Raw genomic sequence first — 24,384 nt, forward strand, 5'->3', positions numbered from 1 at the left:
CATCTTCAACAGCAGAACATGTCTTCCCCAGCAAAACCATTTCTTTCTTATAAATTAAACAACAATCCATAAGATTTCGAGGTTGTGGGACGACTCAATTTAGTCTTGCCTCTGTCTCTAGTTCTAGGAAAGGGGTCAGGTATTCGTATAGCTCTGTTGTACGATTTAAGTCCTACCTCGTTCTAAGTTCCGAGGTGTCGTCCGATACGACATAAACACTCATATCTTCCAGGCAGTTTGTGTGACCATGTCACGCAAATATAAGCCCTAATTAAATAAAATTAACATGACGAAACACTTGAATAATTTCTTCTCGAAACTGAGGCCAAACCATAGAAACCATAGGATAGACTGGGAAGTTAGACTGGGAAGTCACCGAGGTTCGCCTCCGGAACTATGACCTCCACTGGTTTCTCTTCACTTGGATTCCTCAACAATGTTCCAGATTTGAGTTTTTCCCCTTTCACACCTCTTCGTCTGATTTCGTTGAAAAGTTCTATCCTTTTGACTTCTTTGAAGATAGTATTCCCTGATTTTATCGAGAATTTTCTTAGGTGACTTCAGTCATTTAAGATGTAATTAACTATAAGGGCTTGCCCTTATAGGAAGCTTTTCCGAACTCAGCTTAAAATAAACATTATTTAATTCTTTGTATTAAATAGGGAAACTTGTCGGCAAATAAAACGGTTTCGTAGATCAAACGGATGTCATATGTTTTCTTAGTTTATTTGATCGAGTCTCATCCTCAAGTCTTGTGTTTATCTCTCGGGATAGATACAGGATTTGAGGTAGGGCGTTCTTTCATTTAAACTGTGAAAAATATGAGGTCAGTTTGATTTCATATTTTTTCTTAAAACTTATATATATGTATGTAAATTAAACGTCCTTCCGAAGCGGGCGACGGAACTTCACTTCCAGCGACCGACAGCTTCTTACGGACAACTTTTGAACAAACCACCTTTAAACTTTTAACCTTTCCCCCCTTTTTTTTAGCGCCGACAGACACCTACTTCGCAAGTGTCATTCGATCAAAACCCCCACTACCGACCAGAAGATAATTGAGGCTTATTCCCTTGTTTCCTCCATTCCACACAAATGTAATAGACAAAGAGGGCACGGGAAATGGAGCAAAGATGGAGCCGACGAGACTGAAGGGAGAAAGATCGAGAGGTGATCCTCGAGCGACCAAATGGCTCATCTTCCTCAAGCATCTTCGATAGACTGCACGAGCACACATGTCGAGTGATTTCGCGCTCAAGCACAAGCCTTCCTCGTGTGCCTGCAACGATCATTGAGGAAGAAAGAGAGGGCACAAGCGGAATCAATAGGAGATTCCACAGTCACAAGCGCAAGCAAACAAACTAGGGGCTCAAGCATCTCAAGCGAGCCTTCCTCACTTGTCTTCGACAGACTAAGAGGGTTTAGAGTTTACGGGAGCTTTCTGTGCGAAGAAGGAGAAAACTCGGAGGCTTTTCCCTATAGAACGGAGTTTAGGCACTTGAGAGAAGCTTAAACGAGCATTTGTATGCTCTGAGTGAAGAAAGTGGCTTAGCATAAAGGAAAAAGGGATGTTTGCAAAATTAGAAGAGAATTTTAGCACTGAAATTTTAAGATTCATCTACAATTTTTGTGAAAATCTTTAACTTCTGGAAATCAAAAAATGAAATTTTCTTGAGTTTTATCACAAATTATTTTAGGCTCTTGGTGAGGAAGATAAATCAAGAAGGATTTTGTTACGGAGGATAAAAATTTGTAGGTATAATGTCAAATTTCAAAAGTTAATCTCGACTTCTTAATCAATTCATATTAATAATAAATTAGATTCTCAAAACCCTAAGCAAAAAAAAAACAAGCTCAAGAAATTTCCTAATAAAACAAAATCTGGAAGTTAATTGATGTAATTGTGAATACTAATGTTTGTTTGAAGGTTCGTACATATATGGGAAAGAAAATCCAAGCGTAGGATAATCATCATAAAATGATTAATACTTTAGGGGTATAATAGAACATGAAGAAGGACAAAGATAATTGAAACTAATCAAAGCAAATGAGTTACTAAAGCACAAAAGAAATAGTTTGATCTGAGAAAAGGACAACTGACTGCCTTAAACATGTGGATAAAAATATTTTTATTTTAAAATAATTCTTTTTTATTTATGAAATCAATTGCAACTATTTTTACTGTTTTTAGTACTTTATTTTAAGAAAATAAAAGTTTCATGTTTTAAATATTTAAAATAAATGTTAAATAAAAGAAAGAAATAAAATATCATATATTCATATGCATATGTGGAGTCACTAACATATAGTACTAAATGGGGAAGCAACGTACTCAAGTAGGTAAAATGAAAATGTTTATCTACATTTTGGTAGGTTTTGAAAATGGTTATGAAATGCGTACTTTTAATACACATTAAAACGATGACTTCTGCTGATAAATATTTTAAATGAAATAATAAAAATAACAATAAAAATAATTTCATTATTGTTTATTTTTACTGCTTATTGTCTTTTTACAAAATATTTTTCAAATATGAATTATTATAATTTAAATACATTTTACCCACTAAGTTATTAAACTCATGTCTTTAGTTGCTAATATTTTTCAAGGAGATCTCCTTTAGAATAGATGGATCATAGAGACTGTGCATAGAAGTTAGAAACCAAAGGAGATAGGTACAATATTTTTGTTTTTATTTTTCTATAGTTTTAAAAATTTAAATCTGAACGAATGCTTGTAAATTAAAATTGTGAAATAGATAGCTCTTTTATGTTATATATAAGTTTGTTTAAATACTGAAAATATTTAGATTGTATTTTTTCCTTCTGACTGATTGTTCCCATCTTTGTATTCCAAGTTCTCAGGCTGGGTCCTGACCAAATTATCTATGAATGCTCCCTATCAATTTAAGGTGTGCGAGCTCAAGGAACCAACTCAAAGTGCAAGGTTAAAAAAAAAAAAAGAGAAAATACCAAGTGAACTTATGAAAGCAAGATCACATAAAAAATAGATTATATACTAAAAGAAAAGTAGGGGTGATAAAGAGGCTGCGACACTACATGAGAAACAGAAAAAAAAATTAAGAACCAATAAATAAAATGGGCATTAGAAACAGAATTCAATAAAATCAAATTTTAATAATTTATTTTCATTTATAAACTGGTCGCCAAATGGGTTTGAGGGAAATATCCTTACCATACAAGCCCAACTAAAACATAGTGATATTTACAGTAGCATACACCGAAAATAGGATATCCATATTTATCCATACATCAATGGTAAGAGGGCCTAATTGTTGATGACACCAAATATAGACTATGATTGCTGACTAAAATTTCTATGCTTTTCAACCAAGCCATTCATCTTTCACTACGACGAAGAAGGGCTTCTTTCGGTGTGCAATAAAGAGATTAACAAATTAGACATATAAGGATCTTATTTGAAACTTTTCTACATTTGTAATATTTTTTGTACTTAAGGCATGCAATTTTATAAACACAAACCATGAAGGTAGGAAAAATCCAGCCATTGACCAACTGAGAAGCAATGAAGAACAAGTTAAAAAATATAAATAAGTTAACAAAAAATTTATAACAACGCCAAGTTAAGTAAAAAAGTGACATTTGTTCTATAGAAGTTCAAGGATAAGAAAATGATGCCTTAAACATATCAATTCATAGTAACAAGAAGTCGCCTTCAAAAAGGTTATCAGTGTCATATGCATGCATCCAGTCCTTTAAGCTTGGTTAGCTAAAAAGTTCCGTTGATATCATAATTAAGTGATGGCCTTCCGCACAATGTCTCGAATTCAAAGTTCGTTGCAATCAAGAGATTAGTTAATAGATAGGACTTGTCTATATAAAAAACAAAATTCAAAGAAATATAAAAGATATAAGAGCGGCACCATATTAAATGATAATAAGGTTTAATAAAAAAAAATTAAACTGACACACCAAATGAATTATACTACGATTATTAGCAGTTAAATATTTTTTAAACAATAAGCGTGCCATATAAGCAAAATAAAAAATAAAAAATAAAAATAGTACCAAGTAGCAGAAACAAACCTTGGACAAATTGCAAGAAAGTTTGATCAGCTTGTCCCAAGATGCAACAGTAGGTATGACTTCAATTTTCTCATGTAGCTTTTCAAATTTTGATATAATATCTTCAACCTTCAAGCAAAATAAGTCTTAAATATTCAAAAACCAGCCAAATGCAGATGACAAGAAAATCAATTTCAAGAAATTCAGAAAAACGCTAGAATGCATCAACGTCTTGTTGTTGAACATGTGTGTATGTGCATGCATATACAAAAAGGTGTATAAACACACTTAAAGTAGATAAAAACCATAGATATAGATATTCATATGAATGAATTTTCTCACAAAAACAAACACACATGAACATGCATATACTTGAACAGATTGTGTTCAAAAGCCTTTTCTGCCAAGAATGACAAAACCAATATAAAATAAAAATTAAAGTATCAATTATCATATTCATACAGAAACCACCAAAGAAAAAAAAATGCAGCGAAGAATGTTACAAGCAATGTCAAGAAGACAGGATGATTTAAGATGAGCAGGGATTTTCAGTAACGTGGTGTTATCCTGCCAGAAAATCAGCCGATGGAGCGAGATAAATAAGAGTTAAGCTGAGTGTATGATATATTATTATTAAAATGGGCTTGAAATTTCACCAAGAGAAGATTTCCACCTTTAAATTTCAAAAAGAAATCCCAGCCCATCATATCCACTTTTATGAAACCCTAATGTCAAACTGAACTGGCGTAAGAAGCGAAGCCTGAATTGATTTTCGTTCTTCACTCAAAGCATCCTATAATTTAACTATCATCAAGAGGGCAAAATTGAAACCTCCTAAAGGCAAATGAAGATGATGGAAAAGATGGGTTGAACCCAGTGAACAAGCATTCTTCGTCTTCACTACCATTGCTACCACTACAATTGTTACATATGTTTGTTTCTACCACATGAAATCCTTAAGTTGAATCAACATCAATCCCGTTTTTCATCCATCAACCGCCTCTTTATTGGGAAACATCATTGGTTTGCATCTTCATTGTTTATGTTGCAATTCTTATCTCTAATGGTGATTGCTCGTTACATCTCACTTATTGAACCGAGCAAATCAGAGGCCAAAGCCTTTTCTCTCCAACTGCATCTCCCTTTAGCAGTAAAATCATAGCAATGGGAAAGCTTTATTTTTGTTGTGCTTAGGGTGTAAAAAAGCTAGCTTGAATGAGCTTAGCATCAATTTGTATTCGACTCGTTCTAATTCGCAATCAAAATTTTTTGTAAATGGCATATTCATGCTTGATCTTTAGAATTCATCCATTCATGTGCAGCATGTTTGGCCATATTTAGCTCGAATTTTCTAAAAATACTAAATTTTAATCTTTTTTAATAAAACTTGAAAAATCAAAAAATATATATATAAAATAAAAAACCTTATTAGAAATTTATGATTTATGTAATTAATAATTAGTTAATTATTCAATTATTTTGAGCATAAATGAGACAAATAGAATCACACAAGTGTCTTTTGTGCTCAACTCGCATATAAATTGAGCTCAAAATTATTGTTCGTGTTTAGCGCACAAATGAACGGTTCGAATACTACCCTTTCACAAACTGTGCAAGAGCAACTTACGAACAAAAAGTATTTTCAAATAGCCTTAGTTGTACTCTTTCAATGTTGAATTTGACTAATTTTCTATCTTAAGATCGGCTAATAAAAATTGGGATTTCATGGATATATTTTAAATAAGAGACATCAACAAGGCCAAAGCCTAGGGAAAATTCTTCTTTTCGTATAAATTTAATTTCATATATGTTTAATTCAAGTAAAGATTTAAATCAAGTGTATTAAAGATGAAAATTAAATAGTGTTTTTCTTAAAAAAAGATAATCAAAATAAGTGGGTGAGTTATTTTGATAAACTTTTTTAATGAAGTTTCGGAAAATACGATCGACCTTAGTGATCTTAATATCATTAATAATAATAAAATATTTCATTTTATTGTCGCATTAGTAAAAAAGAAGTTGAGGAGGCTTTAAAAAAAACCAAGGGTGGAAAGTTTGTATGACCTGATGATATCCCAATAGAAATATGGAAATATTTAGGAGATTTGGGAGTTTTTTAGCTTACTAAACTCTTTAATATTATTTTAAAAACTAAAAAGATGTTTGAGGAGTGGAGGAAGAGTATTTTGGTCCCCTTTTTAAGAATAAAGGGGATGCATAAGAGTGAGAAAATTGTAGAAGAATTAAGTTGATATGTCATATTTCAAAATTATGTGAGAGGGTAATTGAACATAGGTTAAGACCCAACATAAGATTTTTATTGATTTAGAAAAAGCTTATAAAAATGTTCCAAGAGATATCTTTTAGATTGTTCTTGAGAAGAAAGGTGTCGATATGACTTATATTCAAGCCATTAAAGATATGTATATAAGAACTATTACTTGTGTTCGAATGGAATGACGACTGGCCAAATATTTTCCTATTTCTGTTGGTTTACATTAGGGCTCGGCTTTAAGCCCATATCTTTTTGCTTTAGTTATGGATGGTCTCACTAGACACTTATAGGAGGATGTACCATGGTGTATGCTTTTTGTCGAAAATATCCTTCTCGTGGATAAGACGAGAGAAAAAGCTAAGCAACAACTTGAACTATGGAGGTCTAACTTGGAGTCTAAAGGCCTTCATTTGAGCGGAACTAAAACTGAATACATAGAATGTAATTTTAGTAATAGTAGCTCTAGAGACTGAAATGTAACTATGGGTGATCAAATTATTAAAAGGTGTGAACGCTTTAGATATCTTGGGTCTATTGTTCTGAGTGATAGTGATATTGATGGGGATGTTATTAGTAGAATTCAAGTTATTTTGTTGAAGTGAATGAATGCTTTAGGCCTATTGTGTGATCGAAAAGTACCGCTTAGACTGAAAGAAAAATTTTATAAGATGATGGAAGTTGGTGGTGAGACATGCAAAATGCTCTATGACACTGAATGTTGGCCTTTAAAAGAGAAGCATAAAACCCATTCATTTAGTAGCTTGCCATGAAACACTATTGTATTTATTTCCAGAATGCTCGAATTGTACTCGACAAGTTCCAAGTAGTACATGAATATATCCGAATATATCCGTGATAGGGTTGATGTAGCTCCAGTGGCGCAAAATTAGAGGAGTCGTCTTAGATGGTTTGGTCACATTAAACGTCGATCATCTGATGATTCAATTAGAAGAGTAGATATTTTAGATTCAACTTATGTTAAGAAAGACAGAGGAAGTCCGAGGAAGACTTGAGTTTATTGTATAAAAATGATCTGAATTTATTAGAACTAAATGAAAATATGACTCTAAAGAGGACGCAATGGAAAAAAAAGGATTCATGGAGTCGATCCCACATAGTGGGATTAAGGCTTTGTTGTTGTTATATGTTACGTATTGATGAAAAAGAATGGATTTCTCCTTTAGTTAACCTTGAAAATTGGCTTAAGAAATTTTATAAATTTTCTAATATTTCCATCTCATTCTTTTTTACTTTATTATGGTTATTTCTTCAATTTTACTGAGGAATTACTCTCTTCTAATATCCAAAGCTTTCTTGTGCCCTCCCTTTCATCTTCTCATGTCATTCAAAATTCTTCCTAAACCGTTAACAATTTGTAAAACCATAGGGTGTCATCCATGGCATTTCACAATTCAAAATATTAGACGCCTGTTTGCCTCTTCAAAATAGCTTCAAACTATTTGATAGTTCATTTATAAATGCTCTTTATTTATAGTTCTCCACAAGTTATCTAAGGCAAGTTGATGTCTCAGGTCCGTATCCCGACCACGTCGAAATCAAATTTCACCCTTAAATAATGTCAACATAATTTTGAAAGTGTCAAACATGTGTAGAGGCGTGTCAGTCTCTAACACAAACAGGAAAGGCATTTTAGATGTCAGTGTTCCATAGCTCAACTGTAAGATATAAAGTTTATGTTTCATCAAAAGCAAATAAATCCACGTTGCCAAGCCGCAAATTAATTATGTTTAACCAACTTTACATTCATTTGCAGTTTACTTGTGAAACTATACTGTTTTATTGAACTCCAATGCATCAACATATTTTGTTGGTTGATTTAATACTTCTCACATAAAACTTAGAACTGAAAGATGCAAAAATATATGGGGATTTCAAGGAACATGCAAGCTCTATTTTTAATGAATAGTTTAGCATAAAAGCCCCATTATTGTACATGTTCACATTTCAATATAATGAAATTATATTCATCTAATTTTACACTAGAACTAAATTTTCTCAATCATATATGGTCTTAATACGTTTTGAAACTTAATCAAGCATAGTGAGATAGATGAAGACCACCATGAATTATTTTTAAGTTGGGCAACTTCTGAACACTTGCCCTTGGAACAAGTGCATTTTTACTGATTAAATTAACAAAAAAAAACACTAAGAAACTGTAGTGTTCGGTTGCAAGGAATTACAAGAAAAGAATGGTACTTAAAATGATAAAGTGAAATCCGTGTTGCCTCATTTACCTTGATTGAGAAGAAATTTACTTAAAAATAACTCACTTTAAGAAATTAAGTTTTATTTCATGTGAGTATGAGGCATGCATGCTCAAGATATGACCCAATAAGGTTTCTTCCCGTTTTATGTAGGGCTGTGAATTAAGCTTGAAGATCATTAATCGCTCGAAGATTGATTTGAATATTGGCTCGGATCGAGATCGGATCAAAATAAATAAGCCGAGCTACGAGCCAAAATTTTGGATCGAATTTTTTTCGATTCAACCCCAGCTCTACTCGAAATCAAATCGTTAACATCGTATGGTTGAGAATTTAGCAAATTTCGCTCTAGGATCGTTAATCGCTCGAACAATGACTCGAATTTTGGCTCGGATTGAAATAAACGAGCCGAACTACGAGACAAATTTTTTGATCTAATTTCTTTCAAGTCGATTTTGAGACAACCCCAGTCGGCTCGAAATCGGATTGTTAATTACCATAGTTTTACATTGGGGTTGGGTAAGCAAAAAGTAATGAAAAAAATATTTGTTAGCATTTCGTTGGAGAATCATTTTCCGATCAAATGAATTCACCTAAAAACAAATTTTAAATCATGAATTAAAACATATTTGCATTCTCCCAAATTATTTTAAACCAAACAGCACCTATGGGAAGAAATGAGGAATGGTTATCCCAAATTAACATGTCATTTTCACAGACTAGCTCATCATCACATCTAGATCTATCACCTATTATCAAAAGAATCTTCTCGTAAAATTCAAAGTTGATACAATTGATCAAGAAATAGCCAAGTAATGGCACACAAAAGGGTCACAGTAAAAACAACATTTTTCAACTTGAGCCATCCAAACAAGCCTCCTATGTAAGCCCAAGCACTTATTGATACTAGAGTTAACTTAAATCACGATAGAAGAAGAAAATATTATTAATAAAATTTAAATAGCTTACAACTAAGATTTTCAAAACAGGAAATAAACAAAAAGCAAACAATAAACGACACCCTAGGGCGATGCGAAGGGTCGGATGGCGATTGGACAACAGGAGGGTGCAGGTTGGGGTTGTGGCAGCCGAGGCAAGCTAGGTTGAGGGGTTGCGGCCGGTTGACAGTAGGGATGAGTGAACCTGGTTGTGAATGGTCACGAGAGGGAGAAGAAGGCCCTGGGTTGGCGGATGGCGGAGGGAACGGGAGGTGCTATTGTATAAGGGGATGGGTAGTAGATAGGAGTGGTTGTGAGGGGGAAGTGACGAAAACGTTGAATGGAGGGTTGGGAGCAAGTGTTGTGGAATATGGGATTGGACAGTGGAAGGTTGTTTGCGGGTTGAAAGGTGGAATAGCGACAACTCAGGTGTTTAGCACTAGTTATAGATGTAGGGGAGTAGGCAGGGTAACAGGATGGGTAAGGAAACCCTGGTAGCGGTAAGACAGGGAGGAAAGGGGGGCTAGAGGGTGTGACTGGGAGCAGGAAGGGGTGGGAAATGGAGACCGAAGGGTTGTCAGAGTGGTGACAGCAAGCAGGGAAAAGAAAGATGCACACCACCTCGGCCGAGTTACAGCCGGAGCACATTCTCGCCATCGGATACAGCCTTAGAAGAGGAAAAGAGGTTTTCGACGACTAACCCAACAGAAATCACAACTCAAACTCAGAAAAGCTAATCTTAAACACAACAAATAACCTATTTATAATAGTAGATACGTAAGGAGGGGGGAGGTCCCTCCCCTTGGGCGGTAAAACTCACCCCCTTGGACTGGTTGGTCCGAACAATAGTAGGGTTGAACCGGTTCAGCTAAACCAACTGATTCAGCACTGCGTTAGTCTCCTAAGGTTGAGGGAACTTCAACTTCATTCATCGAAGTTTTTGGCTCTTCATAGCACGGTGTCAAATGCCCCAGGAGGTCGATCAAATAGGTGTTGTCGTTCCAAAGCACAATTTGATAGAATAGGTATTCGTCCACCTTTGGCACAACCTGAGTTAAAACTATAAATAGACAAGTATTCTCACGAATCAAGTATCGGGTCATCCAGTTGTAACCTGCTTCTTCCACTCCTGTCTTGACATCTAACGATGGGTACCAAGCTGAACTGAAAATAGTCTCTAAATAACTCTATGTAATAGTCTTAAAATGACACAAAATAACCCCACTTCTGACATGTTGAACCTCCCTCAATAGGGATAACTCAGGAAAAGGTCTGCACATCCGAAAAATGTGTATTTCTCTTATTTGTGGTGATCTTGCATCGGATGTTAACTCCTCAAACTCATGACCCTTTTGGACATCCAAGGTCATTCATGTTGATGTTCCTCTCAACGACTAAAAAACGGTAGCTCGAGGTACCACAATCTCATACCCTGCATAAACGCCCATGACCTCAAACTCAACACCTAGAATTGTTACTATCAACTCAATGGGAATCTCTCTCCTATGTTCAATTGGAACCGATATTGTTTCTTCCTCATTGGCTAGTAGCTGTTATTTCTCTTTTGTGTTCACACTCTCTTCAGTGTCTGTGATTTCCTTAACCAAATTTTCTAAGACACCCTCCTTGGTAAAACAGATCACTCCCTCATTGTGCATTATGATTAAACATTCTCAAATCTATGGCACCTGGAACACTTCCTGACTGTAACAAATTTAAAGATGTGAATTGATTTCAAATGTTCTCCACTCTGAATCAGTTTGTCCTCTGACAAGGTCGTCATGGGTGTTCTCTTGGGTGTAATCTGGCTATAAGATTCTAAGTTTGAACTCTACCTGTAAGACGTGAGGTCGCTAGGTGATGTGGTCTCTCCACTTCTGAAGCTAGAGTATGCATCTTCTGTCTGTAGAAAATTGGTAAGAACTGGTGTTATGTCTCCCACATTATCTTCAGATTTTCTTGTTCTCAACATGTTGACTCTTCTCTCGGCTTCCTCTGATACTGAATTCTACAACATCGTGGCCGGTCTTCTGTATCACTAAAATCCTCTCGACAGAAGCGATTCAGATTCTCGTCTCTAGCTCCCTTGCAACTCTTTCAATCCAAGTTAAAGTAATCTCCCCCTGGGTTTCATCCTTAATGTCCGCAAGTCTCCGGTGAAGTCGGTGGATCTCTCGTTTTATCTCTTCCCAGATAGGCTCGGGGGTGTATCTCCTTGGTGGCATAATGAAAATTTAGAGTTGGGAGGTGAAAGAGGATGTAGAGGACTAATCAATGGTATCTAGAATTTGATTTAGGGTTGCAGATTTTGTAAAACAGCAAAGGAGAATTAGGGTTAGGTCAAAATGTGGCAAAGGTTTGGCAATAGGAAAAAAAAATTTGGTGGAGGGTAAGGTGTATACTAAGAAACCCTAGGATAAGACTAGAGTTAAGCTAGCTCTTACACCAAATGATACCAGAGTTGACCCAAACCACAATAGAAAACGGAAATATTATTGTTGAATGTTAAACCAAGACTCTTCAAAACAGGAAATAAACGAAAAACAAACAATAAACAACACCTTAGAACGACGCGGAAGAGTCGGATGGCCACTGCACAGCAGGAGAAGTGCGGGTTGTGGTTGTGGCAGCCGAGGCAAGGTAGGTCTAGGGGTTGCGGCTAGCTGACAGCAGAGGTGAGTGGACCTGACTGCGAATGGTCATGGAAGGAAGAAGAAGGGTCGAGGTTGGCGAATGGATGAGGGAATGTGAGTTGCAGCTGTATAAGAGGATGGCTAGGAGATAGGGGTGCTCTGAGGTGGAAGAGACAAAAAAGTTGAATGGCACGTTGGTAGCAGGTGTTGTGGAATATGGGACTAGATAGTGGAAGGCTATAGGAAGGCTGGAAGGGGGAACCAAGACACTTCAGGTGTTTAGCGGTAGCTGAAGATGTAAGGGGGCGGGCAGGGTAATTGGATGGGTGAGGAAACCCTGGTAGCAGTAAGACAAAGAGGAAAGGGGTGCTAGAGGGCGTGACTGCGAGTAGGAAGGAGTGGGAATCAACGACCGGGGGGTTGTCGGAGCAGTGACAGCAAGAAGGAAAAGGGAAGACACGCACTACCTTGGACGGGTTACAGTCAGAGCACCTTCTCGCCGTCGGATACAGCCCTGAAAAAGGAAAAAGGGGACACCAACAGCTGTCCCAACAGAAATCATAACTCAAACCAAGAAAAACTAACCTTAAACACGACAAATAACCTATTTATAATAGTAGATAGTTAAGAAGGGGGAGAGACCCCTCTCCTCGGGAGGTAAAACTTGCCCTTTTGGACCAGCCAGTCCAAAAAATAGTTGGGTTGAACCGGTTCGGACCTCCTAAGCCCAGCGTCACTTACCCAAAGTAAAATAGGCATAGAAGCAGTTTATGGTGTAGCCCCATAAATCTCAAATTTTGGGGAATCAATGCACGTTCGAATAAAAACAATCTCCAGGTGCATTTAGAAACATTACATATAGACATGCAAACTACATAGACATATTCCCACACATTGATGCACACAATACATGCAACTGTCCACAATGGCACTCCATCAATCATACATACATACAAGCACGTTGAAGTTCCAACAATAGATGCACGCATGAATGCACATTTATAATACATGTGCCATGTACATGCCACACTCCTACATCCATGCTCAAGCATGCAAAATATGTGAACTCGCATGGTAATTAAGCATAGAAAACATGAACTGAACTTCATACAACTTTAGACGCACGCCTTGGTAAATAAATGTCTCGTAAACGTAACACAAACACACTACATAACTTGTGTAATAATTCTATAATCGCAAAGCACAGAATAAAAAGAAAAACTGCACTAGGAAATGTTGAGCACAAGTGCAAGCATTGCCATTGGAAGTCATTGTGACTCTATAAGCATTATTCAGATAGGGTTAACATCAAATGAGGCGAGAATGTCGTCTGAATTACTTGGTATTCTATTTATGACACTTTACGTTAGCAACAGAAAAGTCAAAGTTCAAAACAAATAAAGAAAATTTAATAAGAAAAATAACATTTGCAAAATAGATGACAAATTTCAAAAATCTAAAACCATAGGTAAAGGCTTTAAATCTAATTTCGAAAAAAGGGCTATAGAAGAGCCTCTTACAACTCAAACAAATTATAAGCTACTTATGAAATCTCAAGTTATTCATAACAATCTCAGTATTCATGATAAAGAGCCCCTTTAATCTCTCTTCTCCAGTAAAACCTTAGATGTTAAGCAGCAAAGATGCAGGATGGCCATTTAAATTTTAAATTGGAAAAAAAAGAGATTAAAATTGTTGGACAAGAAGAAAAGATAGGTAAACAAATAGGCTTCAAGGGGACAGCTTGGACTTGCCAAATTTTCTTGGATGCTTGTATAACCTTTCTCATCTGAGCCTGTTTTCAAGAATAACTCAATTTGAGAAAGGAAGTAAGAGTTGAGGGTTTTTAATGAAAAAGGCAAATTAACTAGCTGATGTGGGTGGGATGCTGGCAGGACGCACACGGGTCACTATCACGCATGCGCGCTATTCCGTTACTGTTGGTGCAGTACCGGGCACGAGAGTGGAGTAGCAGCATGGACCAGTTCATTATCACAGCTTTGAGGGCCGACCAACATTTTTGCTCTTGGGGTTGCCGCCTATAGGGAGTGGGGTCCACTTCTTAGTCACCCTAATATTATATATGCTGTTTTTTAATGTTTTGAGTCAATTTTTAATTTAAGTTTGTTTAGACAGCCGTCGGAGTTCGTTTTCTCCCTTTGTGGATTAGTAGTGTTCCGGCTGTATCTCTCTCCCAATGTGGTGTTTATCTTCCCTAATCCCCTTTCACGTCCTCCCCACACTGTTCCCACCCGTTGTTTCCTACTGCAGCCGCCCGGAACAACTGCCAACTCTATTCTTCTTACAGTTTCTGAATTCCAGCCCAAGTTCCCTGCCATTCCAGCGCTCCCTCTAGCTGCCATAATAATTCCAGCCAACAGAAATCCCCTCCCTTTCGCACCAGCTGCTATTCCAGCCATCTCGGACGGTCGTTGGATATGGCTAATGATTTTTTTTTTTAGGTATGACTATTGATGATGATGAAGCAATACAGCGAATTCTTGTCAATAGAATAAAATGTAGACGACTGATCATCTGATTAATGCTAAAAACTGACAGTTACTTCAAGAAGCAACAAGTTTTGTGTGCCAAATCAAATGACCACTAAATTATAAATTGTCACTTATCAACAAGAAACGGTAAACAAAAGAGCTTATGCACCATCACCTTATAAAGCTTCAGATTAAAGAATTGAAATTACCAGCATCGTCATGAGAAGTTCCTCACCGCTAAATTAGGTATGCTGGAAGCATAATCATAGATGAAACATGAAATGTTCTCTTCCTCCGTTCCTAGAATTATCAAACATATTAATAAAAATGAAATATTATAGACATAACCTTCAGAAGTAATAATCGCCATTTGATCCAACAAAGGATTGATCCTTAAAAGCCATATTTAGGACAAAATGGAAAGCAGCAACCAAGCACAAATCTAGAGCTATACCATCTCACCATTTAGGAATAATATTAAGAAAGTCCTTGCTATTCAAAAAGTAGGACGTTTATCAACATGACCGAACTTTTATATCAAGACAGAATATAAGATTTACATGCTTAAACTTTATTAATAAAGGCATTGTTAATGCAATGGGAAGAAATTTCTTAAATTATAAGCATGTACTGCATTTCCATTTTCCATGAATCCATTGCTGGCAAGACCAATGCTAACTGATGTCTGTTAGGACTTGCCTCATGTAATCTCATCTAAAATAGTATTGGAAATAATTGGGCATAACCGGAAGAAGTGCAGAATACAATTCGAACTCAAAGTTCGAATTGTATTCTGCACTTCTTCCGGTTATGCCCAATTATTTCCAATACTATTTTAGATGAGATTACAATCCAAGAGTTGGAATTGTATTCTGCACTTCTTCCATTTATGCCCAATTATTTCCAATACTATTTTAGATGAGATTACATGATGCAAAATTCAACAAATGCTACTTTTAAGTTAAGTGGTGCAAAAAAGCAACTGAAATTTTTTCATCATAGAATTATTCTAAATAAAAATAAATGAAGATAAATGTCTAAGAAAATTATTGAAGATGGCACTTTAAACCATTGACTATGAATACTACATAGTCAAACAGCAAAATCAAGCCAAATTAGGCAAACATTATGATAAAATGAAAACATGAGCACAAATCTTCTAAGATATTTCAAATATTAAAATTTCATCAGAGCAGCAATGTCATAAAAGATTTCTCAAAAGGGAAGACCACTCAGACCATGCTTTTCAAAATGCGACATCCTTTCTAGTCGCCTTTTTCCTTATTTGGTAGAGTGGCTGATAGTTCAAGACAATATAAACAACTCATATAAAATTCAGTGCACAAAACAACTAGCTTTCAATGCTCAAATCACTCATCTTCATTTTCCTTTCAATTATTTTGTATAAAAAACATGTTTTGTTACCTATATACAATTAATTAAAATAAATTTACACTCAAGTGTCATATTGAATGGATGTATTGTTCAATATTTATTCGTTGCACAAAAGTGCCACTCTTTTACAAAAATATTAATAATTAGAAAATTGATCCAGCTTCTAATATTAAGGAAGGTTAATTATACAAAAACGAAAAGACAGCAACAGCACACCTCTAATCTTGAATGCCAAAATAAACTTCTCAATAAAATTCTCTAGCTTCAACCTCCCTATAGATTTAGATATGCATGATGCAAGCTCCAATGACAAAATACCACCCATATCAAATGCTTCTAGTAATTGGATCAGCTCCTCCTCCATATCATTTTCACATAAGGCCAACAAATAGCTCTCTGTAGAACAAATAAGTTGAAAAAGTGAAATTCAGAGAAAACAAGAAAATACCAGCAAAAATTACTAAAAATACTAGCATGGACTAATTCGCCCAAATAAAACAGGGTAACAAAGTGAAATTGGTGTTCTAGTAACAGAAAACTTCATCATTAAGTTGTAAATTTAAATATTCTGCTGACAGTGAAAATATGAACTTGAAAATGCATTAAAACAATTCATCTAAGCTTCTGTTTATTTAATTTTTTTTCATGCATGAATTCACGTAATAAAACTGTTTGGTATGGAAAAATAGATAAAATCAGAAACTTGGCAAACACCTTCCATCTTAAGAGACATTCCGACAAATATTTCAGTAAAACATGGAATCCTGTACACCAAACAAAATGAATCAAAAGAAAATAATCAAAAAATTAAAAAAAGTAGAAAATCAATTTCACAAAGTTTTGGTTTGGCCCGAGGAATCATAATTGTATCTGCAAGCAATTAGTTACATTCTATTACTGAGGAATTAGGAAAAATTCATTCGCTCATTATTATAAACTTCAGAGGTTGAATGGAAACCCAAGTAGAATAAAGTTCACTGGGGATTCTCATTTAGATGCATCCGTTAGAGTCGGATAGGCTTCATCAATGGACTGGAATACAGTTTAACATGCTTTGGGAAAAGATCTCTCATAACCCTGCTCAAGTAAACCAATCCCCATTAGTTTTTGGATTAGTATCCTATGAAAATATTTCAAATCCATAGAATAAAAAAAATGTGACTTGTGATTTCAAAATAAATTTCTACGCTTGGTTTGAAAACAGAAATCATCACCCATTATCCACAAAAACATATACTTCATTATGGTAAAAATGTTATAGCACCTTTAGAAAAACATTCCCCTGTATAATTTTATTATTACCCAATCATCACCATTCGTTTACAAAAATTCATCCCTTCATTCAAACAAAAACTTTACAGCATGACGGCAAATTGTCCCTCTTTACTTGTGTTTTTTTCTTAAGTCAAAAGTGGGAGTCTAAATGGGAAGCACAACATCACTCTTACAGTTCATTTCAGTTTGTCTTTAAGGATTTGTGTAATAAGCAGAGAGGAAGCAAAAGCTGAAGTGAAGTTTAAGGCACCCTCTATGATCTCTGCCAAAGGGATCAATAAAATCCTCAAACAAGATAACTGTGCAGAGCCAGCACTAGGAATATCAAAAGTGAATACCGAAATATCTTTTGTTTATCACCATGAGAAGCAGCAAATCACAGAGCACATGCAGATCTCTCGTGCCTTATCTTACTGTCAACCTCACCTCTCTCACTTGTTGTTCCAAAAAAATAATTGTTTTCACCATTGTTGGTATGAACTCTACGCAGCAGTTGAAGCTCTAATTTCTGCATATGTTCAACATAAGAAGATATATCATATTATAAAGTTATGATTCGCTCCACAATTTTTTTAGAGTGCTATCTTTTTATAATATTATCTATTTCTATTAATTTTCTAAGACTTAAGAAGATGTTTCAATAGTTTTTTATTTTCCATGAGTGCAAAGAATAAGTACAAGAGAATAATAAGCATGGTTTTTTTAAATATAAAGTAGAGAAGAAGGATAAATATCTAATTGAATAATATAATTCTTGATGAAGCACTTAGTATTTGATGATTTGGTTATTGCCAATTAATAGTAGATTAATCACTTACTTGAGTGGTAATGCTAAATAAAATAAGTACACAAGTTAAGGCTTGAAAGCTTATCGCTTCCCAAAATAAAAGTGATAATGGTATTCCTCGGTATTTTATCATAACTTAGAAGGTATCTTGATTTTTTAACTTGGTTGATCAGTATAATTAACTTGGTTGATCAGTATAGTATAAGGATTTTTATGTAATAAATAGATTTATCTAATTATTTTTCATAGATGTGAGAATGCACACATGTTTGTTTAAAATATTTCATATAGAATAACAGTACAGATCTACATGAAAATTATGATTTTTGATGAACCATGTGGTATTTGATGATTTTGCTATCGTAGGTTAATGTTAGTTTAATCACTTAGTTGAGAGGTTCATAGTGATTATGCTAAATGACTGAAATATACCAGTTAACTAAAGCATGAAAAGTTTGTTTCTTTCCAAAATAAAAGATATAATTGGTATTCCTCAATACAAATTTGTCATAACTTCTAGGTTCTACTCCTTAGAGATTTTGTGCTACATCATTAGTATAAGGACCTTAAGTACAAAATAAAATTATCTAAAAAGTTTTTTCATAAGAGTAATGATAAGTGCACGAGATTGACATTGAGAAGAAGCATAAATATCAAATTAATAATCATAATTCTTGATGAACAACTTAGTATCTCTTAATGAACAACTTAGTATCTAAAGATTTGGTTGAGTAAATTAATATTAGTTTAACCGCTTACTTAAGAAGTTCATAGTCGAGATGCTAAATGAAATACATATAAATATTAATCAAAGCTTTTAAAGTTTGTTGTTTCCCCAAAAATGAAAGATATAATGATACGTTTAACACGTGAAAGACATAAGTTATCTCACATATTTTAAAAATTAATATTTCTTCATCCCGCTTTGTTTTAAGATATTGATATGATATATTTTTAGTGAGAGCTAAATGGAACTAAGTAGTCAAGTAAAAAAATCATGATCATACAACATTAGAAGTAAATATACTAAAAGATATAAGACAAATATATACCTATCATAAAACTAAGAATGATAGAGATCTATAAACCTGGTGTAATTTCAAATTAAAAAAAAGATCCATATGCCTGCTAAATCTACTTCGAAAAATGAAGAAATAAATAAACAAAACTTGTATCAATTTTTTAAAATCATGACAGGTATTTGATGCGGATACATTTGAACTGCTATATGCTAAAAAGTTGGTTGTGATTTCATAGAAAAAATCATGGCTATTTAATCCAACCAAATTTATTGAATGATAAAAGGAGTTTATAAACTACTCAAGAAATTATGACTCTGGATCATTAACTATCATTCATTAAATTATTATTTCACTCTTTTTGTGCCCAAAATATGAAGATATTCAACTTAATTGAGTAAATACACTTATTGTTGCAGGAAATAAGATGACTAAAAAGTATTTGTTGGAAATGATAGAGTTAAACTTTACTCTAAAATTTATCAATAAACTTATTAATCAATGATAAGACCATGCTAAAGAAACAAACAAGAGAGGAATTAATTTTTATTGCTCCGATCACCACCTGAGCGCATGAAAACTCTCTCAAAAAATGTTATAAAGATCAAACATGAGAGCAATATTAATCTTTCTGCCTCAAAATGCTTTCAATATCCTTGTCTACAGCTTATAGGACTTCAATTTTACCCCATCACATTGATTTAAATCATTGATCTTAAATTTACATTCCCTTTTTCCCTGCGTGGAATACGGGAGTAATATCAACTCAAGTTAGAGCGAGCTGACCTAAACTTTGGGTTGAAGAATTCGGCTTTGACTCGAGCCAAGTTCAAATCAATTAATCAATGATCAGGTATCGGGCTGATTGAATGAATTCTATTGATATTATTAGAAAATTTTAAGCAGTGTGAATATTAAAATGTTTAAAATAAATATTTAAAGAATATTATCAAAGATATATATATGCTTTTATGTGTATATATTTTAGAATATTAGATTACATTTCACTGATTTTTAATACAATTACATAGAGTTTTAGTACATTAATGATGCATATATTTGAATATTGTTACTAAAACATTTAAGTATTGTTCACTCACTAATAAAATTCTATTCAAAATAGTAGAAGTTATATGTTTATTAATCTGACATCAACTTTTATTTTGCAGATAAGGAAATAAATAAAATTAAAAAGCACAAAAAAAATCAAAATATTAATTAACAAGCAATCTGTCTTCTTGTTGCTGAATTTTATCCTACTAATATGCACTTGGTGCAAATGTAATTAAGTAGGAAAAATAAGGCTCGCAGGCACAATTATGTGTAAACTTCAATCATTTCAATGTATTTCACAGCAAATATGAGTATTAAGTGAGGCCAAAAAACACCAAAATTTATTCGAAGTTCGTTAAATAGATTTTCAGTAAATTTGAATCAAACTCCATCATATAAAAAACATAAAAAGTTGAGCTTGTAAGGATGGACTGAATTTTGTAGAGAGCTGCTAGCAGCAAACAAATAAAGGAGGAATTAAAATAACAAAAGAAAGTTCATGCATTCAAGTGAAAGAAAGGAATTCAATCAATAGTCATAACATGTGCAGGTTGATCATCTTCCTAAAAGTAGGGAGCATTCCAAATAGAGAATAAACTTACGAAATCTAAAAGACAATGTAGATCTGAATTTTATAGCAATTTTGATAATAGAAGATTGAATACCTGCTAATTTATTATTATCAGCGCCCCAGCCAGCTGCTATGGAGCTGCATAGTTCCTTAATTCTGCATTTATCACCAATCTTAATCAAAAATAACATCTCATAATAACCTAATTTGGTGTAGGATCCATCGTCATAATCTTTAATAAAGTCAGTAAAGACTTTGAATTCATCCCTCATTCTCATGTCAATCATATACACGAAAAGAGGACCATAACAATCTTCCGGAATCTGAAAACCCCTTTCTCTCATGGATTTAAAGAGATGAAACAACTTTTGAAGATAACCCAAAGAATCTTTAACATTAATGCTTCTAGCCTTTCCTAGCCAGAGTGTTATCAATGTCTTATATTCCTTCAAGCTTATTTGTCTACCTAACCTACCAAATAAACCTAGGGTAGATTCAACATCCAGCTTCTCTCCACATACTTCCATAAGTTTTAAAAAATGCCGAGACTTCACGTTCTTCAAAATAACCTTTTGCTTCCGAAATCTAGATGTTTCCTTCTTCCTCTGATGTAAGCCATTCAGATACTGATTTCCGCAAGGGTCCTCAAAGTTCGCCTGTGTCGTAGGTGATTCGGGGTCATCAAAACCTGAAAATAAACCGAAACATTTAAAGGCAACACAAGTAAAGAGGAAAAATAGCAGAAACAGCGGAAGAGAAGCGTACTGGGAATGATGGAAGATATCTCACTCGTTATTTCAGCACATGATTCCTGCGCTGTAACCAACCAGGAGAAGAACAATCAACAACAAACTCACGCACAAAAAGGCGTGAGAAATAAATTCTAAGCCGAACAATTGGCCTCGCCTTACCAGGGCCTTGCGGAGACGTTTTCTTTAACTGCAAAACGAACATGTCGGCTAGGCTGGAGATGGCCCTCTTTGAACTCTCCGTAGGAACGGAGGAGGAGTTGGGAGAGGTCGGAGGATTGCCATATGGTTTGTTGAGAAGCTTGTTTATGGTTGGGAGCCCAGAGGTGGCCGGGTATACCTCGGCGACGTTTGACTTGAAGGCCTTCAGCAAGGCGGAAAACAAGAGCTTTCCACTGCTCTTGGGCATAGCCACTCGCCGCCGGCGGGAAGGGTTTTGAGTTCCAGCGGTTCGTCTCCAGCGCCGGGGCACTGAATCATGAAAAGCTGGACAGCCGAGCCCGGTTTAGACATCAAGCTGGTGGGGGCACGCTTGGACCGGACTTTTAAACCTAAAAAAGCCGGTGGTTCTTCTCCCCACTCATTATTGTGGACAACAAAACCTAAGCCTTAATGTTCTTACATTCTTTTGATCAACTCTTTAATTGCAATTTTTTATTTTTCATGCTCAATTTATGTCTCTTTGAAATCAAAAGAGTCATTGATATTCTATTATTTATAGAATTTAACTATTAATATAACTTAAATCCAACTAAATATTGAAAGAAAAAAAATTAAATTAAATTTGATCTGAGTTCTCTCGTGTTCTGTAACTTTTGAGACTTAAACAGGATTTATTCATCGTCGCTCGTGATTGCTCCCCGTCACCAATTGGAGATTTAATAATATCGGAATTGATAGATCTTATTTAACCTAAATCTATCTTGGAGCCAAACACCTCCCACGCTAGTTAGAAATAAAACTCAGGTAGATTAAAGTTAATCTCTAACGATTAAGTGTGTCAGGATTGTGTTAACCCAAAGGGCTTCGTTTTTATTTGTTGAAAAGAAATATAATTGATACTCCATCAATAAATTTTCATCTAGTATAAATATTGAGGCATTACATAAATCTCAAAAAAAAAAAAAAACAATTGAGCAAGAAACGTCCAAATTGCAATTAAAATTTATCCATAACTCAAATTCCAACAAACTTATAGTCAAACTGACTGACTCGACTAGACAGACAAGATGGTATTAAAGTTGATTCAATCTGCGTCGTATTAAGCCCAAATAGAACCGTTAAATCATTTTTTAAAACTTTTGGTGTCCAATGAAACGTCAAATTGATTCTAAATCTGACAAACTTATAGTAAAATCGAGCATTCCCATGAGAGAAATCTAACAAGCCTAAAATAGATCAATTTTCACACATTTAGGGCACTCACGTGTATGCAGAAAACCGTGTGATCAAAGGGAACTCTCAAGGTCATCGATGAAGTGATATGGATTCTGTCATTATTTGTCAGGAGGTTTTTCTCAAACTCAATAAATAAAGTCTTATCCCCTTCATGAAAGGGAACCTAGACTGTGAACTAGTAGTATATGACCTGAACTTTGAGGAGGATTGGGAGAAAAAGGAGTTGGTCCAATGTTCAACACCGAAGATCCGATGAATACTTCCCACTCATGTCGTTGTCGACAGCCACTGACCATTGATCATTAGCACGATCACCGCCAACCGCCCCTTGCTCGTGTCACCAAAGCACCATGTTGGACAACGACAAACATTGTGAAGTAACAAGCACAGTACGAAGTAGCAGCCAATGTCGTAGAGCAGCGTGTCATCCTAAGCACCGTGCAATACGAACAATGTAAGTGTGTGACCTTGTCACATTTGTGGGACAATGGTCTGTATCTATATTCATTAAACTATATTTGATTATTTTTTTATCGGACTAGGCCTCAGGGGTTTTTCCTTTTATGAGTTTTTTAGGTAAATACTTTTATTGTCTTAACTTATCATTTTTATTCTTTGAATGCGTTGGATTCTCGTACAACACTGAGATGACTCTACGACCACTAATTTTCTAGCTCGGATCAATAATGAATATGAGGTTTTGTATATTTGAATTATTTTGGGGTTATTTGGTTTCTTATAAAATTAATTCAGAAGTTATAATTTTTTTTTTATGTTTGATATGAAATAAATTGAAATAAATGTAAAACAGGGTGGATGGTGGTGATCAATAAACTGGTGGCTGGCCAGCGGTCGGCAATCTATGGCGACATGTGACATCAAATATAGTGGCAATTTTATGGTATAATTGAAAATCATACATTTTTTTTTTTTGTATTTAGAATACACTAATTTTGAACTACAAAGGGGTTGTTTGGTTTGCTTAAAAATGAATGCTGATGTATTTTATTTGGCATACTTTAGTGTTATTTAGTTCTGTATAAAATAAATATGACTTTGCAATTATTATTATTTTTTTATTTGAAGAAAACCAATTCAATGTAAAATAAACGGGAGCAGTGGCAGTCGATAACTAGTAAAGGCAGAAGATGGTGCGAAGTATAGGGCTTGAATTTAGCTCAAAGAATCTTAATCGCTCTAAAATTATTTCGAATTTTAGCTTGTATCAAAATAAATGAGACGTGTTATGAGCCAATGCTTCCGATTGAATTTTTTATGAGCCGATTTTGAGTCATATATGGATCGGCTCGAACTAGTTGGAGATCAGTTCAAAGTATTTTTTTTTATTTATAAAAAATATATACAATGCTAAATAAAATCAATTTGAACAAGCTACAAGGGGATTTCAAGCTCAAATGGATCCAAATAACTCAAATTGTGCTATCTTGTTTTGATTTTGAGTTGGTTTGATCCGATTTTGAGCTGGAACGGATCCAAATAATTCAAATTTGAGCAAGCTCACTT

The 24,384-nt window shown here is 34.7% G+C and overlaps 1 protein-coding gene across 2 annotated transcripts in view; it reads right to left on the reverse strand.

Annotated features, from left to right (window-relative positions):
• LOC110034083 (pentatricopeptide repeat-containing protein At4g04790, mitochondrial) overlaps nucleotides 1-21,974 on the reverse strand; it is a 114,097-nt gene extending 92,123 nt beyond the window's left edge. The window contains exons 1-6 of one of the 2 annotated variants that reach the window (XM_020738338.1): nucleotides 21,625-21,974; nucleotides 21,503-21,529; nucleotides 20,808-21,401; nucleotides 16,225-16,404; nucleotides 14,849-14,913; nucleotides 4,069-4,176 (exon numbers count right to left, since the gene is read on the reverse strand). In XM_020738338.1, coding sequence (XP_020593997.1) covers nucleotides 4,069-4,176; nucleotides 14,849-14,913; nucleotides 16,225-16,404; nucleotides 20,808-21,401; nucleotides 21,503-21,529; nucleotides 21,625-21,871 — 1,221 coding nt within the window. In that variant the 5' untranslated portion in view covers nucleotides 21,872-21,974. Of the gene's footprint in view, nucleotides 1-4,068; nucleotides 4,177-14,848; nucleotides 14,914-16,224; nucleotides 16,405-20,807; nucleotides 21,402-21,478; nucleotides 21,530-21,624 lie in introns of both variants that reach the window. The other variant, XM_020738337.1, reaches the window with a different exon arrangement.
• Between the last annotated feature and the right edge of the window lie 2,410 nt (nucleotides 21,975-24,384).

This window comes from Phalaenopsis equestris, unplaced genomic scaffold (genome assembly GCF_001263595.1).
Source record: "Phalaenopsis equestris unplaced genomic scaffold, ASM126359v1 Scaffold001343, whole genome shotgun sequence".
Lineage (NCBI taxonomy): Eukaryota > Viridiplantae > Streptophyta > Magnoliopsida > Asparagales > Orchidaceae > Phalaenopsis > Phalaenopsis equestris.